Genomic DNA, 21371 nt, shown 5'->3' on the forward strand with positions numbered 1-21371 from the left:
GGGTTGAAACCAGGTTTAATGACTCTTTTTTAAAGGCCTTGAAAACCACATGGATGTGCTCATTATTTTGAAAGGAGGTGTCTCATAAAGAAGAGGAACTATCTCTACCTCACTGGGTACACAGCTTGGAGGGCATGTTCCTAACACTACAAACTAGACAAACAAAGTCTATCTTAAGAGGCAGCCCTCACTTTCAAGTTTTCTTTCCCTACTTCTGAGTGTGTAACTGGCATACAAATACCCAATGGATAAATTTCTCTCTTTAGCATGGTATTACATTGGTGTTGGGAGTGTGTGTGTGTGTGTGTGTGTGTGTGTGTGTGTGCATGCGCGTGTACACACATGTTTATATTCTCCTCCTACTAGATATGTACTTTACTTTTTATATGCCTGGCTCCTAGCACAGTAGCAGGATCGTTTTTATGAGTTTTACTAAATGCTTTAAATTGTGTCTGATTTCTACAGGTTGGAATTGTAAAGTTTTCCAACTCAAAACTCAGGACCACCTACATAAAAATCACCCAGAGGGTACTTGTTAAAAATCAGACCCCAAAGGCCCCACACCTAGATCTACTAAATCAAAATATAGGTATAAGGCCCAGCCATCTACATTTTCACATGTTCTCAGGTATATTTGTGATTTTCAAAGTTGAAGGACTTCTCTTATATTACATGAACTAACAACACTACAATATTTACCCAGATATTCACCTTTTCTTTAAGACCCAAGGAGAAGAAAAGAAAAAGAAAAAAGAAAAGAAAGAAAAGTACTCCTACCCTTGAACTCCAGTCATTCCCATATACTCCTTCCTGGTCTTCCACCCTATCCCATAGGGCAATAAACTTCTCCAAAGATTTCCTTGTCAGAACTTTCAACAAGTTCTGACCAGGCATCACCCCAGCCCCCCCACACACACACCCAAAATGCTGAGGGTCATTTTGCACAATAGGTATTCAATGATCCAAAGCAAGTTTGCTAAATTCAATTAATGGCTGTATAATCGCTTAGCAATTCAAATGGAAACTACTTTAAGGATTTACTGATAAAGCTACTTAAAAACCTCTCATTCTTTAAAAAAAAATCTGTCTAATTACACTCATTTTGGTTGACATTTCTGACCCAAATACTACTTCTTTTAAGGATGTCTCTACAGTGCTCAGCTGATACAGCACTGGAAAAGAGGTCATGGATATAAATAGAACAGTGATTTGGCCTGGTAACTACTCCCAAATGAGGGAAAATAGATTCCAAATGACTGCCTATCAAATAAAGCTCTTCTGTTAATATGCTCAGTAGATCTAACAATATAAACTCCAGTTTCTTCCCAGGAATCTCAACCATGTGGAAAATGCTGCTGTCAAGCCCCAGATTATTTACCATAAAAGTTATTGAATACTGGGTCACGTGAAAAAAGAAAAATATATTGAAACATGCAGTCAAAATTTCTTTCTAAATCTTCAAGTTAGATGTGGGCAACCAAAAATTTCTTTCTGCTGTCCAGCAGGCTATCCTGTAGGATCATCAGTGATAGGGCTCCAACTCTCCACTTTCATCCCCCACTACCACTTTTACTCTATGCGCCAATCAAAATGAAGAACACAAAGTTCTTTGCCAACTTCCCATATCTCCCACCACCATGTTTATACTCAGAGTTACTGCTCCACTTGAAATCATCAACTGTTTACTCTTTGTAAAATAATTACTGAGTCTATCACTTTCAAGAGAAGTTTTCCAGGGATTCCTGATTTGCCAGAACTTTAAACATTGCCCCTAAAAATCAGTGAATGTCTGCTATATTTTCAGTAAACACATAATGAGTATAAAATTAAGTGAATTAATGTCACAAAGTGAATAATTTCAAGACTTATGATAATGCTACAGTAATCAAGACCTTGTGATACTAGTGAAGGAACAGACAAATATATCAGTGGCACAGAACAGAGAACCCAGATGTAGATTCTCAGAAATACAGTCAACTGATCTTTGACAAATAATGAAAGGCTGGGCACCTGAGTGGCTCAACTGGTCAAGTGTACCACTCTTGACTTCTTATCTCAGGTCTGACTCTTGACTTCAGCTCAGGTCATGATATCATGGTTCATGAGTCTGAGCCTCACATCAGGCTCTGTACTGACCGTGTGGTGGAGCCTGTTTCCGAAATGGTCTCTCCCTCCCTTTCTGCCCCTCCCCCGAGCATGCTGTGCTAGCTCTCACACACACAAAATAAACAAGCAAACAAAAAAGAAGCAATGACAACAAAGTGGAGCAAAGATAGCTTCTTTAACAAATGATACTGGAACGAGTAGATATCCACATGCAAAAGAATGAATCTAGACAGAGACCTTACACCCTTCACAAAAATTAACTAGAGGGGCGCCTGGGTGGCGCAGTCGGTTAAGCGTCCGACTTCAGCCAGGTCACGATCTCGCGGTCCGTGAGTTCGAGCCCCGCGTCGGGCTCTGGGCTGATGGCTCGGAGCCTGGAGCCTGCTTCCGATTCTGTGTCTCCCTCTCTCTCTGACCCTCCCCCATTCATGCTCTGTCTCTCTGTCTCAAAAATAAATAAACGTTAAAAAAAAAAATTTAAAAAAAAAAAAAAATTAACTAGAAATGGCTCACAGACCTAAATGGAAAATGGAAAACTATAAAACTACTGTAAGAAGAAAACCTAGATGACCTTGGGATATGGTGATGCCTTTTTACATACAATACTGAAGACAAGATCTATGATAGAAATAACTGATACACTGGACTTCATTAAAATTAAAACCTTCTCTACAAAAGACAGTATCAAGAGAATGAGAAGACAAGACAAAGACTGGGAGAAAATATTTGCAAAAGACACATCTGATAAAAGAACTCTTATCCAAAATATAGAGAGAGCTCTTAAAATTCACCAGTAAGAAAATAACCCGATTGAAAAATGGGCCAAACACCTTAATAGACATCTCACCAAAGATACACAGATAGCAAATAAGTATATGAAAAGATGCATCACATCCTATAGCATCAGAGAAATGATAAATTAGATAAATGAACAAATAAACACGGTCCATACCAACAATGGAATATTATTCAGCACTAAAACAAAATGAACTATCAAACCGTGATAAGACCTGGAGACTTAAATGCATATTAGTAAGTAAAAGAAACCAATCTGAAAAGGCATCATACTATATGATTCCAACTATACGACACTGTGGAAAAGGTAACACTATGGAGATAGCAAAAAGACTAGTAATTGACAGTGACTGGTGAGTGAGGAGGGGGATGACTAGGGATAGAATTTTTCAGGCATTAAAAATAATCTGTATATTAGAATGATGAACATATGTTGTTATACATTTAATCAAACCCATAGAATGTGCAATACAAGAGTGAATCCTAAAGCAAACTATGGACTTGAGGTGTTTATAATGTATCAATGTGAGTTCATCCTTGGTAAAAAATCATTCTGGTGAATGATGCTGACTGGGTAAAGCTACGGGGCCAGCAAGTATATGGGAAATTTCGGTACCTTACTCTCCATTTTATTGTAAACATAAAACTACTCTAAAAATATTAAGTCTTCTTTTAAGAAGTGCATGGTGAAGCCAAATAAGCAAATCAAATGAAACTGTTTCATTACAAATTTGTTTCTTGAAGCAAGATTATCTAATCACCAAAAATTCTAATAGCTTCAGGTACCAATATAATTACTTTTATCCTCCCAGATTAAGCTTTCCACACCCCCTCTTCCATGAGTTAAATGTGTCACATGCCTCCAAGTCCATTTCCATGCTCTATCTTTGCTGATCCTTTAAATCCTTCAGTAGAAAGTGATCTTTGCTTCTTAAAGAAATGCAATAAAACTTGGCCGCGGCACGGCACGTTGTACACCACAGTCACTCGTGTTTGCACTTTGTTATCATCCTGTCTAGATTACTAGGCCACTTGCTTTTGCAAGCAAGGATAGTATCTTAGTTATCTTTTTAAGTCCTGTAGGGGTTAATAGAGTGCTAGAATAGTAGACGCTTAGAGAATTATGACTGAGTCAAACTGTATTATAAACATCTCTATCAAGAGCTAGGTCAATATAGATAATATATAAACTACTTTCAAAATCAAAGTCATCGTTAACAATCAACTCACGATGAGCCTACCTAATGCCAAATCAAGAACATATTCAGATCAGCAGGTGATTTGCATGAATGGAAGTATTTCCATTAAGTAGACAAAATTAACTGCTTCCTTCTGGTTTCCATCAATGACTCAAGCCTCTGATACACACCTGCCAGCCCAGGTAATGCTACCATCATTTCTCACTTGAATGATGGCGATAATATCCTTATGTTCTGCTTTTGCTCTGAAGATCTATGCCCACACCACTGAGAAAGTGATTTTGTTAATTCTTTATTTTTTTAATGATTTCAGGAATAGAATTTACTGATTCATCACTTACATAGGACACCCAGTGCTCATCGCAAGTACCCTCCTTAATGCCCATCACCCATCTAGCCCGGCCCCGCCCACCTTCCTCCAGCAACCCTCAGTTCTTTCTCTGTATGTAATAGTCTCTCATGGTTTGCCTCCCTCTCTGTTTTTATTTCTTTTTTTTGCTTCCCTTCCCTTATGTTCATCTGTTGTGTTTCTTAAATTCCACATATGAATGAAATTATATGATATTTGTCTTTCTCTGACAGACTTATTTCATTTAGCATAATACATCCTAGTTTCATCCACAATGTCACAAAAGGCAAGATTCCATTCTTTTTGATGTCTAAGCAATATTTCATTGAATATATATACCACAGCTTCCTTATCCATTCATCTGTCAATGGACACTTGGGCTTTTTCCATATTTTGGCTATTGTCAATACCGCTGCTATAAACATTGGGGTACATGTGTCCCTTTGAATCAGCATTTTTATATCCTTTGGATAAATACCTAGTAGTGCAATTGCTGGGTCATAATGTAGTTCTATTTTTAATTTTTTGAGAAACCTCCATACTGTTTTCCAGAATGGCTGCACCAGTTTGAATTCCCACCAACAGTGCAAGAGTGTTCTCCTTTGTCCATATCCTCACCAACATCTGTTGTTGTGTTAATTTTAGTTTCTGTGACAGGTGTGAGGTGGTATCTCAATGTGGTTTTGATTGGCATTTCCCTGATGATGAATGATGCTGAGCATTTTTCATGTGTCTATTTCATGTGACATCTATCTGGATGTCTTCTTTGGAAAAGAATCTATTCATGTCTCCTGCCCATTTTTCACTGATTGATATGATAAAGTGATTTTGATAAAGCAAATCTACTTATGTCACTCCTCTATCCAAAATCCTTCCATGACTTCACTTTGATCCTATGATTAAGACCAAATTCCTTAAAAAGGCTAAAACACCAGGTTCTAGTTCCTACCTATTTTTACCTTGTGCTACTCTTCCTTTATTTCAGTTTGACCACAGTGATCTTCATTTACTTGTTCCAACTTAATCATGTTCCTTTCTGACTCACAGCCTTTGCGGATCCTGACCCCCCACCCCCACCCCCCGCGTACAATCCTCTGTTTCCACCATCCTTCCTACCTGGTTAGCTCCTCCTCATCCTTAGATCTCTACTTTAAGGTCACCTCCTCATGGATGCCTTCCTGAACTCCTAGGCTAAAGTGGATGTCTCTATCACAGGCTCTCATAGCACCATTTAATTTTTTCTCAGTCATTTTGTAGTAGTTTATAATTATGTATTTTTTTGAGAAGTGATTCTCTGTCATCCTCACTAGACTATGAACTCCATGAAGGCAGGTATCATGTCCATTTTGCTCACTAGTTGGCATGCTGGTGACATGTGGTAGGTGCTCAAGAAACATTCCTTTAAGGGATAAATGGGTGAAAGGGGTTGGTCAAGCTGTGGACCTCCTTAAGATCACGCAGCCTTGAGACCCCCACAAGCAGCCTTCTGGAAGAGATAAAGCCTAGCAATGTTAAGTCCACAACCTATTAGCTTTGTGACCTCAGACTATTTCTTTAACCTTTTTAAGCCTCATTTTCTTTCTCTGTAGAAAGCAAATAATATCTATTTTACAATACTGATGAAAAGATTAAATTTTATACCTCTCTAGTGATAGCCATAATTTTAATTAATCATTAACTGTGTCATTATTTGTTTAATGTCTATCCCCAACGCTCAATTTATAAGCACCAAACAATATGGACCATGCCACTATGCTCCAATGCCTAGCTCAGTATGTAGAACACAGTAGGTGATAATTATTTGTTGAAGATAAATCAATAAACATATAAAAAGAATTTAGCATGGTACCTAGCTAAATTAGGCATTCAGTAAATATCAATGTCTACTATAGATTGAATGTTTGTGTCCCCCCAAATTCCTATGTTGAAACTCAATCCTCAGTGTGATGATATTGGGATATAGGAGGTGATTAGAGACCTTTGGGAGGGCTCTACACTCATGAATGAGATTTGAGTCCTTATAAAAGAGACCACAGAAGGTGAACATCCTTGTCCCTTCCACTATGTGAGGACATGGCAAGAAGACAGCCATCTATGAGCCAGGAAGTGGATCCTCGCTAGACAGTGAATCTGCCGACACCTTGATCTTGGAACTCCCAGCATCCAAAACTGTGAGGAATGAATTTCTGTTGTGTATAAGCTACCTGGTGTGGTATTTTTGTTATAGCAATCCAAATGTACGCACACACTCTTCTTCCCTCCCTTCATAGCAAATTCCCCAAGACATTCCTTCTAACCCTGCTGTTCTTTCAATTGGATGGAGGTGGAATCAGTTGTTTGCACTGTTCATTAATTCACAAGGTATTTACTGCAGATAGTGTTATTATGTGGAAAATTCAACTGAATTTATAATTTTCCAAATAATAACACTCTCTTTTTTATGGGCAGAAAAAAATCCCAACAACAATGATCTGCTGAGCACAATTTATGTGTCAACCACAACAAAATGTTCTGTAAATACTACTGTTCCGACTTTATAGAAGCAGAAGGTAGGCACAGATATGTTACATGACTTAATTAAGTAACAAAGAATTAAAATGAGCTTCCCATGCTTCTGTTCAATACCCTTCCCTCTACTCTTAATTGTCATTGCACATGAGCAAATTCAACAGTCCTCAGCAGGCCTCCTGTGATGGTCAAAGAAATTTCTTTCATCATACAGCTGAAATATGCCCTATTGTTTATGAGACAGTGAAATGAGCAATGAAATTAGGTTAAGTGGGAAAGAGAGAAGCACAAAGTTTCCTTTCCATGACAGCATAAAAAAATCTATACAATATCAAACTTTGAGGGGCACCTGCGTGGCTCAGTGGGTTGAGCATCTGACTCTTGATTGCAGCAGCTTGGGTCATGATCCGAGGGTCATGTGATTGAGACCCAAGTTGGGTTCTGCACTGACAGCTCAGAGCCTGCCTGGGATTCTCTCTCTCCCTCTTTCTGTGCCCCTACCCCACATTCACTGTACACAAACAACAACCTTAAAAAAATATATCAAACTTTGAGTACTCAAGGAAAATAGGAAATTAAAAATATTGCTTTGGACTATATTAAGAACAGTATTATCTTAATAGGCAGCTTTAATACATTGCAACATCTTGGCACATGCATGTGCATGCACACACACACACACACACACACACACACACACACACACAGAGCTGGATCAGAAGTCCAACAAGAGTTTTGCTTCAGCTGATTTCTCATAGTTTTCTAAATTATTAAAAATCCTGTTAACAATTTCAAAGCTTGACCACTCTCAACAATAGCCAAATTATGCAAAGAGCCTAAATTTCCATCAACTGATGAATGGATAAAGAAATTGTGGTTTATATACACAATGGAATACTACGTGGCAATGAGAAAGAATGAAATATGGCCTTTTGTAGCAACATGGATGGAACTGGAGAGTGTTATGCTAAGTGAAGTAAGTCATACAGAGAAAGACAGATACCATATGTTTTCACTCTTATGTGGATCCTGAGAAACTTAACAGAAACCCACGGGGGAGGGGAAGGAAAAAAAAAGAGGTTAGAGTGGGAGAGAGCCAAAGCATAAGAGACTCTTAAAAACTGAGAACAAACTGAGGGTTGATGGGGGGTGGGAGGGAGGGGAGGGTGGGTGATGGGTATTGAGGAGGGCACCTTTTGGGATGAGCACTGGGTGTTGTATGGAAACCAATTTGACAATAAATTTCATATATTGAAAAAAAATAAAATGAAAAAAAAGAAAAAGAAATAAAAGGCATCCAAATTGGAAAAAAAAAACAATTTCAAAGCTTGAAAAATGCATCAAAATATGTAAACATTTATAATCAAATACCTGAATTTAAGAGAACAAAGTTAAATTCTCATTTTTTTACTTTAAAAAACATTTACAAAAATAAACCCAAATCATTTCAAATTTTTCATATTTGAATAACCAGTAATAGAGAATCAGCAGGTTGATTTTCACTTTAGGAACATTCTCCCAGCCAACTACATACAGCTCCAACATTGAGTATTAGAATCTTAGAATCTTGTGGAATGATGTGATCTTTTGAGATTTTCTTCTATCTATCCCATCAAAAGATCACAGCCTGTGTCTGAATTACTCCAGTAACCAGAGCATATAGCTCTAGCCAATCTATTTCATTTTGGGGAACAGCAACTTTCGTAAGGATAGTCTACTGTGCCTTAAGTATTTTTTTTAACTTCTGCATAAGGATTCTCTTTAGCTTCCTGGAGCCAAAGAGAAAAATCTTTATGAAATCCAACACATATTAAAAACTAGTACAGGGGCGCCTGGGTGGCTCTGTAGGTTGAGTGTCCAACTTTACCTCAGGTCATGATCTCTCATGGTTTGTAAGTTTGAGTCCCGCATTTGGCTCACTGCTGTCAGTGCAGATTCCACTTTGGATCCTCTGTCTGCTTCTCTGTCTGCTTTTCCCCTGCTTGCACTCTCTCTCTCTCTCAAAAATGAATAAACATTTAAAAAATAATAATAAAATAAAAATAGTACATATATGTTGAATGCCTTAAAAAAGGAGACCTGGTTATAGTCTTAACTCCAGGCTAAAATTCAAATCACAATTTAAAGACTCAAACTCAACCTTCAGCCATTATTTCAGGAGCCTTGTGTTCATAATAAAGGGTTTTGGCTATTCTTTCTTTTTGCTCTCTGAACAGTCCTGTGATGTACCCACTGTTTAATTCTAAAGGTATGAAATTTGCCTCGTGGTTGTCAGTTACTGGATGCAGGATACCACATTATGAAATATATATATAAAAGCTAGAACAACCTTTGGTCCTAGTTCTGCATCTAACTAATTAGGAACAGTAGCTGTCTGATATGTGAATGATCTCAACCACTGTTTTCTACAATATGAGAATCACATTACATTTCTGCTACATAGCATTAATTAAAGGTTAGTGAGGAAGATAACGGAATCAATCCGATTCAATAAGATTTGCAGATTGCACTGAGGCTATCCTATCAGATAAGTGAGAGGCATCTGTCCTGTCTAGAAGACCAATTTCCATTTTAGTAAACGCATCCAATACCCAGGTATTACAAACCTTGATGGGAATATAACTGACATATTCACATTCTAAAGCTTGCCAGAAATCCTCTGCTAAATGGCCTAAGGGTAAAAGAAATGATTATATAATGTAATAATTTTTTACAAAGAAAAGTTGATATCTGTAAGTGAAAAAAAATTAACTTTATTCATTTATTTTGAAAGAGAGAGAGAGCATGAGCAGGGGAGGAGCAGAGAGAAAGAGAGAGAGAGAATCCCAAGCAGGCTTTGCACCATCAGCATGGAGCCTGACACGGGCTTGAACCCATGAACTGTGGGATCATGACCTGAGCCGAAACCAAGAGTCAGATGCCCAGTGAACTGAGACACCCAGCTTTCCCTAAGTGAAATTGTTAAGTAAACATATTGAAGTAACTCACTAGGTGGGAAACTTAAAATTCCAAAGTGTACACAAACTAAAAGCTAGTTTCTCATAGTGTTCTGATAAAGGTGTTAGTGACAAGGGCAAGCATGCTGTTGAGCTCAGAGCTTAACTTCTTACAGCTTAATACATAAAAGACATACACTGTGTAATAACATAGGCCCCATAAAGGCTAGTGAAAAATCTTTCACTTGTATCATGAGGTAACATTTACCCTTGTAGATACAGGAAATTCTAGCAACATGGGTTAATATACTAAGAAAACTCGCTAGAGACTTGTTATCATAAATTTCCAGACTGTTTTTAGAATTGATAGGCCTTTCCTTGATGTCTTATTCCAATCAGGCTGCAAATAACAAAATACCATAGGCTAGGTGGCTTAAAACACAGGAATTTCTTGGGGCACCTGGGTGTCTCAGTCGGTTGAGCACCCGAATCTTGATTTGGGCTCAGGTCATGATCTCGTGGTTCGTGAGTTCTAGCCCCGCATCACACTCTGTGCTGATGGTGAGCTACCTGCTTGGGATTCTCTGTCTCCCTCTCTCTCTGCCCCTCCCCTGCTCACTCTTTCACTCCCCCTCAAAATAAATAGATAAATTAATTAATTAATACAAACAAACAAACAAACAAACAAACAGGAATTTCTTTCTCACAGTTTTGGTGGCTCGGAAATCTAAGACCAAGGTGCAGCCTGATTTGGTTCACTGGGGAAGGTGGACCTCCTGGCTTGCAGAGACTTCTCCCTGTGTCCTCGCTTGGCAGAAAGAGAAGGAACTCTGGTCTCTTCCTCTTCTTCTAAGGACACTGATCCCATCACAGGGCCCCTTCCTCATCATGTCATCTAATCCGGATCCCCCTTCCAAAGGCCCCACCTCCAAATGCCATCACAGTGGGGCTTAGGGTTTCAATGAAAGAAGTTGGGGAGGACACAAGCATTCAGCCCATGACACCTGGTAGCATAAAAATCAACCACCATCAATCTCTTAGCAGCGTCCACCACTCTTGAGGTGATTAAAAAATCAATAGAGATAAAAAGAACAACCCCCAAACACTTTGTTTGATCAATTCAGCAAGACACTTCATCAATTTTGATTTCTGCTTGGCAATCCACGTTATCTTAGCCTTCTCTCTATTTCAGAATTTGCCACAACACTAAAAGAAGACGGTGTTTGAATATCGAAGGAAAATCATTCAGGATGTCAGATTAGAACATAAAAAAACATTTTAAGTTCCATTTCATAGTGTTGGTAACACACATTGCACAAGTCAATGTTACTTAAAGAAGCACTGTTATCTTCATAGATGCCATATTGTAACTTGGGTTATTCAGATAAAAGTGCAGACAGACTATGGGCCCGTCTTCAGGAATGAGGATCCATGAGGCTCCACTAAACGTCATACAAATAATGCATTTCTGGGAGCTTCGCTCTTAGCCCTTATTTCACCTCTCTCCATACCCTTCCTTCATAGACTTTCTCTGGCATACAATGTAATTCTAATAACCAGAAAGAATGAACCCAAGAAAATGAGCATTTTATCTATTTCTAATAATCACTTGGATGTGCATGTACAAACACATGCACATCCAAGCATGTGCCTATCAAACACCCACCTCTCTACTCACCATATATGCCCAGAAACACCTATGTGAGAAAGGATAGTTAACATTTACAGTCACTACTATGGACCAGACACTGTAATAAGTACTTTATAGGTATTTCATTTAAAAGCTCATAAAATGAGGGGCACCTGGGTGGCTCAGTCGGTTAAGCGTCTGACTTTGGCTCAGGTCATGATCTCACAGGTCATGGGTTTGAGCCCCGCATCAGGCTCTGTGCTGACAATTCAGAGCCTGGAGCCTGCTTCAGATTCTGTGTCTGTCTCCCTCTCTCTCTCTCTCTCTCTATCTCTCTCTCTCTCTCTCTCTCTATCTCTATCTCTAACTCTCTGCTCCTCCCCTGCTCACACTCTTTCTCTCTCAAAACTAAACATTAAAAAAATAATTATTAACTAATTAAAAGCTCATAAAATGTAACTATGAGAAAGATGAAACTGGTCTATTTACAGACGGTGGGACTGAAGGAGAGCAGTTGACTAAGCAGTTAAATGTAGAAAGACCAGAACTCCAGGTAGTGTACTTTCGGGAACACTGGGATTTAGTCACTTTAGCAGACTGTGATGCCGAGAACATGCAAAAGCACCCAACCTCCTTCTTGTTTCTCCCTTATCTCCAACCCCAGTGCTTGCCAAAGGCAAAAATTTAAAGGCAAAACCCTCGTCGGGAAATTTCTAGGGCATTATGGTATTTTGAAAGTGACAATGCAATCCCCCTAGTAGAAAAGATATCAGAACGGAACGCTTATCTGCAACTTTCACCTTACCTTAGAAAGCATATAAATTAGTTCTTCCCTACTCATTAAAATCAGGCTAAAAATATATACTAATTTCCATAACATTTTTGTAGGCTTCTATGGGAGTCATACCCTGTTATCAAGCAAACAAGTCAAACATGTTTATTGAATGAGTGAATGAATGATGAGAATATATGTATTTTTTACTTCAGAAATTCCTCTTTTCTAGACTTACTAGAAGACACTGTGACTTCATTTCCAGCAAAAATAAATGGCACTAATGTGCTCCAAAGCACTGAAAAGAACTAGTATAAAGTGTTCGTAGCTTTTAATTTCAAAAGTATATGCACTGATTGTTAAAGCAGAAAATATGTGAATGTTGGGGGGGGGCGAAAATGAACCAGTCACCCACTCCTTATTAAATGGAACTGGCACTCAGTGCTGGGAAATGGAGTAAAATGATATACATGTATTTCTAAAATTCCAAGAATAATCTAAGTACTTAAGCATTTTAAAAGGCTATTTTATCATAAAATAAAACAAAGGGGAAAGGAGGCACTTGGGTATTTTTTTCCTGCAGAATCACATTCACGCTAGACTGATAGCCTTGAGCTCCTGCTTAATTTTCTGAAAGCTGGCTGCAGGGCCAGTGAACAAAGGCTTTAGTAGCTCCATAGTGGCACAAGATATATCAAAATTCTCAAAGCATAGAGTTGTGTGGCCTGGTAACTTCATGTGTGAAACGTCCACTTTCAGTTCCTACTAAGTAGGTTAAAGATGGGGTGCCAGTCCGGTACAGCTACCTGCCCAATTTACAAACCGCTAGCTTATCCATGCAAAGCAGAGGCAGTCTTCACCAAAACGTCTGAATCTGAAGGGATACATGACTCTCAGTTTCCCTGGGGTATTAACAACATGCCTACTCACACCTGACCACTGACCATCTGCTACTGGGTAGGAAACCTTCCTACTGCGGATATGTATCACTGTTCGCTTCTGCATTCTGTATTCATTTTTAGAATGTATAGACTTTTCCCCACATAGTAGTTAAGGAGTTACAGTTAAAAGGAGTGTATAATTAATAGGCAGACTGAACAATTTATATAAATTATGTTAAATGTATATCATGTTAATGGCTTTCTAGCCCTTTTTATTGGTACTGTATTTACTGAAGTTTGGAGGTTATAAAGTCAACAGTGTTTCCATGGGCCTTCAGAGATTTTCAGAACTCAAGCTACCTGGCAATTTTCAAATTGTATTAACATCAAGAGTGCCCCCAAATATGTTCTACTCACTTTCAAGAATGGAAAGAATTAACCTGCTAACTCTAGTATCTCTGTGGGTCTAATTCCGGTTTCAGCATTTAAAAGCTCAGTGGGGGCACCTGGGTCAGATGAGAGACTGACTCTTGGTTTCGGCTTAGGTCACGATCTTGTGGTCTTGTGAGTTTAGCTCCCTGTAGGGCTCTGTTCCAACAGTCTGGAACCTGACCAGGGTTCTCTCTCTCCCTCTTTCTCTGCCCCTCCCCAACTCGTGCTGTCTCTGTCTCTCTCAAAATAAATAAATAAATTTAAAGAAAAAATTATAAAAGCTCAGTGGACATCTCTACATCCTGTGATGAGGTTTCCATATTTGGTTACCTGTTGACTCTACCAAGGGGGTCCTATGCATCCTCTGGCTCTAATGCTGGTGCTGGTCAGGGAAGACTCTAGTTCTGTATCAGTTTGGCCTGATGCCTGTCTTCATACTTGCTGCCTGGACACACTGCCTGATTTCTGGTTCCTGTAATCCAGCCTCCTTGTGCTCTGTGCCAAGGTTTTGTTCCCCAATGAGTCTGGATTTCTGTTCCTTCCTACCTTGCTGTACAGCTTTTCCACTTGAATTTAAACTACTTGCATTCCCTTGTCAATATGAACTTTGTGTTGTTCTTCAGACGCTCAACATCAGGTTCCCTGACCTAACAGATCGGCTCCTGGCATTTTCTGGCTGCTGCATAGTGTCTTTCTACCCCTTCTCCCCAACCCAAGCCTGGCAGTGTTACTCAATGTTTAACTCCACTGACAGCTGCAAACCAAGTTTTCAGTTTGCAATAGAAACGCTCCTTCTACCCCCACCACAAAAGAGGAAAGGATTTTATTACTGGTATTCTTTAAGGGATGCCTGGTCAAAATGATTTTAAAAATCAACTTTTATTCAATTTTATTATTTTAAGATTATATTGCCTTTTGCCTACACTAGGGATCATTGGTCCCACTGTACCATTTCCGACATGTTATTTATCCATAAAATTAAGAGAGAAGATGCTACTGGTTTCTGACCAAAAAAGGAGAATGGCAGAGGCAAGAGTCCCCAACTTTTAAATGCAGCTTCTCGGGGTGCCTGGGTGGCGCAGTCGGTTGAGAGTCCGACTTCAGCCAGGTCACGATCTCGCGGTCCGTGAGTTCGAGCCCCGCATCAGGCTCTGGGCTGATGGCTCGGAGCCTGGAGCCTGTTTCCGATTCTGTGTCTCCCTCTCTCTCTGCCCCTCCCCCGTTCATGCTCTGTCTCTCTCTGTCCCAAAAATAAATAAAATAAATAAATAAATAAATAAATAAAAAATAAATGCAGCTTCTCAAAGCTCTGAACTATGTGCTCCTGGAAGGGAATCGGGCAGATTTGGGCAAAGTGGTCACATGATTTTTCTTCATCACCTGACATGATGATCATGTAACATCGTTTTAACAACAGTTCCACTTTATTATTATTACTATTATTATTATTATTATTATTATTATTTTACCTTTGAATAGATCACAGCCCAGACTTGTGACAATATTGTAGGCTTTAGAACGAGACAAGCTGTGGTTCATATTCTGATTTCTAAGTCACACTGTCTGGATTCTTTAACCTTTCTAAAACTCCATCTCCTAACCTGAAAATGGAGATCAAGAAACAACTCCACATGTTAGTCATGGGAGATGCAGTTAGATATTTTACTCTTTTCTCATACACACTGGATGCGCTATGGGTATGTATATCCAAAACATACAAAGCAGTCACATGAGGCAGATTCCCGTATGTCCAGATATACCTGTCTGAAAACTAACAATGGTGGCTACCATGTACATTTACTACTATGGAGCAGTTGCTGTTCTAAGCATTTTGCAGGGATCAGTTCATTGAAAAACAACTCTGAGGTAGACACACTTAGTATCTGAACCTGATAGGTTACAGAAATGGAGAAGAGTGAAGTTTAAAAAGTGGCTGCAGGTGTAAAGATGAGAACTCTATGAAGAGCATTAAGAAAGCACTGGGATGCTGCACTGTTGCCTAAGTGGAAAGCGGAGAACTAAGGGCTCACTTACCTCCTTGCTTATCCCTTATTTCTAAGTGATGGGTTTGCCAGAGATAAAAATATAAAATGAGGCAAAACCCTCATTATTCAATGTCATTATCACCACCATCACCACCACCATCATCATCATCACCATCATCACCACCATCACCACCATCATCATCACCATCATCACCACCATCATCACCACCATCACCATCACCATCATCATCACCACCATCACCACCACCATCATCACCATCATCACCACCATCACCACCACCACCATCCTCGTCATCTATATGCCAATGATTTAAAAAGTTAGATACTGGCTCTTTCTTCATCCCCTACACCATATAAAACCCAAGGAGCAAAATGTTATATTGTGCATTATTTATGCCAACTTTTTACTAAATATTTGCTTTTCTTTTTTTTTTTTTTTTTACTTTTTTTTTTTTTTTTTTTTTGGGACAGAGAGAGACAGAGCATGAACGGGGGAGGGGCAGAGAGAGAGGGAGACACAGAATCGGAAACAGGCTCCAGGCTCCGAGCCATCAGCCCAGAGCCTGACGCGGGGCTCGAACTCACGGACCGTGAGATCGTGACCTGGCTGAAGTCGGACGCTTAACCGACTGCGCCACCCAGGCGCCCCTAAATATTTGCTTTTCTAATCATAAAAGGATCAAAATTATAACCCATGCTTCCTTCAATTTACCTAACTTTTACTTAGGATCCATATACCTGGGACATCTTGGCAGCCAAGTGCTGTAAAGGCTTTAATTTTCTCAATGCCAGTAATATGCCCATTAAAATCTCTAGCTTCCTCCTATACCTCCTTCTTTACAGAAGGTTTACTCCTCATTATGGCCTAATTTAGCTGAATCCTAACCCTGGAATTAGAGTCCATCCCTGCACCATCTTCCCTAACGATAGGAAAGCATGGAATAATAACATGATCAAGAAAAGGACAACCATCAATTTGGAAAGGAGAGTCTCACTAGGCAATAGCAGGCTTTGAATGCCCCCCTGTGGGGCACTCTCTCTAGGTCTTTCTTGGTATTCAGATTTACCTGGTTTCCTTTCACATTTCCAACATAAAAGTGGGTTCCACGGGGAGCCTGGGTGGATCAGTCAGTTGAGCCTCCAACTTTGGCTCAGGTCATGATCTCATGGTTCGTGAGTTCAAGACCCGCGTTGGGTTCTGTGCTGACAGCTCAGAGCCTGGAGCCTGCTTCAGATTCTGTATCTACCTCTCTCTCTGACCCTCCTCCATTCATGTTCTGTCTGTCTCTGTCTCAAAGATAAATAAACATTAAAAAAAAAATTTAAAAAGTCGATTCCACCATATTTTTCCTCATGATATGATTATTCCAGAAAAATTCTACATGTAATTTAAATCCAGCAAAAAGTCTTCTTAATTTTATGAAATCAGCAGGTATCTGGTCCTTTAAGAACTGTACCACTTTTGGAATTTTTTTTCAATAGTAATTAGAAAATGAGCAGATAGCTCATGGTACAAAAGAGCACTGTGTAAATTTTCTAGAAAATAAGCTGATCTGCTTATGATGATTAGAAATCTCAGATTAAGCATATAAGAGGACTTCTACTTTATATTCCTCCTAATGCATTTCTCACAATGTATGTTGTTTTATCTTATACAAGGCTAATATTCTTTCTTTATTTAGTCTTTGCCTCTGTGTGGCCATGCCATCATCACTCTGGCTTCAGCACATAATGTTTTCCTTGTCTGAACCCTAAATTCAACCCATATAAACCTGAGGAGACATCAAAGCTGCCCTAGATACCTATTTAAGATACATACACATACTGGCATCAAAGACATATTAAAAACACCAGGCCTTAAAATAATATCACTTTATAATTTATTGCTAAAATTTCCAAACAAGTTCAGTTTAAGAGAATTTGTGAACCAGGAATGTTTGTTTCTCTTTCTCTCTCTTTCTCTATCTCTCTGATAGATATAGACATATATAGATATATAAACACATACACACACACACACACACACACACACACACACACATACACACACAAAGATGGAAAGCCCAGTCTTGAGCATCAGGGAAATAGTAGATCCATTTTATAAGTTAAAACTTGCTGATACATAAAACTTGTTTATATATATATATATATATATATATATATATATATATATATATATTAACCATGGGCAGTTTTATATATATATAAATATATATATTAACCATGGACAGTTTTATATATATAAAAATATATATATGTATATATATATGTGGTTATATATATATACAGTTATATATATATATGGTTATATATATGGTTAATATACATATATATACACATATATATATATGGAAAAATTTGAGGCTCACACAGAATATTACCATATTTTTTTCTGTGGGGTATCTTAGCTTATTTCAAGGTAAAGGAAACACGATGTTGTGAAATCTGTATTTTTAAACCTTCAAATTGTTGTGGTACCCTCAGAAGATATCACATACCTTCTTTTCTCAAAACCTTGACACTTATATTTAAATCAAGGATTCCCTTGGTTTTTCAAAGGAGAATCTGTTTATCTGTTTATCATTTATCTGTATCTCATTTAGTTGTAAAAGCTTAGAGCCAAAATAACATGACTACTTTGGTTGGAGAAAGCTAACACAGCAAATCAGGGGTTCACAGAGGAAGGAGATTGGTGGTTGCTAAGATTAGTGCAGTAGAGCCTGCAGCCTGGAGAAAGGCATGCGCTGGCAAATTCAGGCCAATCTGTTCTACCTTTTGGAAATCACTGAGTGTAACAGTGACAACTCATTGTAGTGTCTCTCTGGTTTAAGATCAGACATTTGGCTATGTCTACCATACATTATGTAACAATAAATTATAAGGAAGTTGAAGATAATTTATAAGAACTTCTGTACAAGGCAAATCCTGCACATATACCAAACACTGAAAATTCACCTTGCCAAAGAGACTCACTAAAATATTTAGCAGCAGCTACCCATTATACATAATGGCACTAAAGAACACCTTTCTCCAAAGGAGAGACACCTTAATGAAAACACCCTCTGGGATAATAATATCAAACTACAATGTTTCTTTCCAAGTCTTCTTATGTGCAGATCATGCTATGAAAAAAAAAAAGTAGCAGTCTAGATGCTTTAGTAAGGAAGAAAATAAAAGCCTACAGTTCACTACTGTTAATTATACTAAAAGTGCTTTCTGTCCTTTATATAAAAAAGCCATATACCCTGACATTGTGTAATCCACGTGAAATTCTATGTAAAGTTACAGAATTATTCATTAGGTATATATGATTCTGAATTGTTCAAGATAGCAGTTTTTAGTAAGAAAATAGTAAGGAGTTAACCAAATCAGACCAAAAAATGGTGACCCATTTTCAAAGCTCTTCCTTTATTTAGCTTGGAAGATTAAGATGCTTCCACTAAAAACCACTGGTCATTTGGTAATAGCTAGAACATTTCTAAGTATCCCTTTAGAATTAGAGGGTTATTTGACAATGCACTGCCAAATACCGATTAATCATCATATAACTGATAACGCAATGCATATTTTAACATAACTTATTTTTTACTGTCAAAATACAATACTTAGTTTATATTGGAATCCTGTTCTCTAAGAAAGACTAATTATGATGTTGTGCAAAGTTGCCTAGAATTCAGCAATTAAATTCTGTAATAATAATGAATGTAGAGAACTAGATCTGTAGAAGTTTTCCTTACTGAGCAATATTATGATTTGGTTACCTATAGTATGTCAATACTATGAATTGACTCACAATGGAAGTTCACTCATTAAACAGAAATACCTGTTATTTGGTATAAAATTTCTAAATTAAATAGATTTCCATCATTTACTATCAAGTTTAAGTACCAAAAGAAATTTATACCCATGCAATTTAATTTACTATTAAAAAGTATTTGTGTACAAGCAATTAAACCCAAATACCTTGTAAACATCCAAAAATCCACACTGGTGGTCAAATCTGGTGTACAGTTCATTCAGCATGCTGATCACCTGCATGGGGGTACACTGGGCACAGATGGCTGTGAAGCCAACAATGTCTGAAAAGAGCATGGTGACATCATCAAACTTTCTGGCCTGCACCTGCTGTCCTTGCCACAGCTGCTGAGCTACATCACCAGGGAAAATCGAATACAGAAGATCCACTGTTTTCTTTTTCTCTTCTTCCAGGGCCTGGTGAGTTCTTTCCAAGGTCGCCTTTAATTTATCCATCCTCTTCTTCAAGCCATCTTGGGCCTTGGCCTGCTCACCAACCAGAATGACATCTCGGGTGGCATCATGGATAGGGATGTCTGAGAGATGCAGCCCTCGGCCCATGAGTTCATCCAACTTGTCCACACATGGAGAGCCCAAGAATAAGATGGAATTTGACTCTGGAACATGGATCATCTGTCCCTTGACTTCCATCACCTGCAAAATTAACATGAAATTTTCATCAGCGCTCTTCATACAAGTAGGTTCACAAGTAGGTTTATTTATGACGCTGATGAAGAGGAGGAACATGAAATGTGCTAGTAGCTATGCTGAATTTCTGCATTCATATAAGCATATTTAAATATGGTTTCCAGCCAGCGTAAAAATTCATGGTTCTAAACAGAAATCTTTGTTATTATCTCCCACTCTGCCACTCTCCAAAGACAATGGTGAGATGAAGAGTGAGATCAATGAGAAATGAAGCAGGAAAACATTTTTTTTTTAATTTTTTTATTTTTGGAACAGAGAGAGGCAGAGCATGAACGGGAGAGGGGCAGAGAGAGAGGGAGACACAGAATCGGAAACAGGCTCCAGGCTCCGAGCCATCAGCCCAGAGCCTGACGCGGGGCTCGAACTCACGGACCGCGAGATCGTGACCTGGCTGAAGTCGGACGCTTAACCGACTGCGCCACCCAGGCGCCCCAGGAAAACATTTTTTATTCAAGATGAAATTACACTCAGGCACATCATGAAACGGGCTCAGGAGCCAGTTCAAAACCTTTCAACCTGCTTAACAATAAAATTAGGAAAAATCCATTTGTCAAAATAACTACATTCAATTGTCATTAAAATAAGGCTCAGGAAAAAGTCCAGAAGATTAAAATAAATCAAAATTATTGTTTAGCCTTATGTAAGTCATTTTTCAAACAGTTTGTAGACCTTTGAATAAGTAGCAGTTCTTGCACTGACTGGATTAGGGAATAATCCACTTGATCTTAAAAATAAAAATTTAGGGGAACCTGGATGGCTCAGTCGGTTAAGCCTATTACTCTTCATTTCAGCTCAGGTCATGATCTCACAGTCCTGAAATCAAGCCCAGCATGGGGGCTCTGTCCTGACAGCATGGAGCCTGCTTGGGATTCTCTCTCATTCTTTCTTTCTTTCTTTCTTTCTTTCTTTCTTTCTTTCTTTCTTTCTTTCTTTCTCTCTCTCTCTCTCTCTCTCTCTCTCTCTCTCTCTCTGCCCTTCCCTGCTCAGGTGAGCACACTGTCTCTCTCAAAATAACTAAATAAACATTTTTTTAAAAAACAGAAATTTATACTAGATATGATTAAGTCACTATTACTAGGAAGTAACTATCACTCAACTAGCATGTTCAACATAGGCTAAAAATAAACCCCGCAAATCAGAATAGCACTAGTGGAATGCATCTAATAAGATAAAGAATCTGAAGAAATAGTACTTTAAATCCATCCCTCCTTTCTGTGCTCTTGGACTGGAGAAGCTGGGGAATGGACGTTTGAT

At 38.6% G+C, this 21371-nt stretch overlaps 1 protein-coding gene across 1 annotated transcript in view; it reads right to left on the reverse strand.

Moving 5' to 3' along the window:
• GUCY1A2 (guanylate cyclase 1 soluble subunit alpha 2) overlaps positions 1–21371 on the reverse strand; it is a 339638-nt gene that overhangs the window by 116615 nt on the left and 201652 nt on the right. The window contains exon 5 of the mRNA XM_058686628.1: positions 19578–20063. Coding sequence (XP_058542611.1) covers positions 19578–20063 — 486 coding nt within the window. The remainder of the gene's footprint in view (positions 1–19577; positions 20064–21371) is intronic.

Source organism: Neofelis nebulosa, chromosome 10 (assembly GCF_028018385.1).
Source record: "Neofelis nebulosa isolate mNeoNeb1 chromosome 10, mNeoNeb1.pri, whole genome shotgun sequence".
In the NCBI taxonomy this organism is placed as follows: Eukaryota; Metazoa; Chordata; class Mammalia; order Carnivora; family Felidae; genus Neofelis; species Neofelis nebulosa.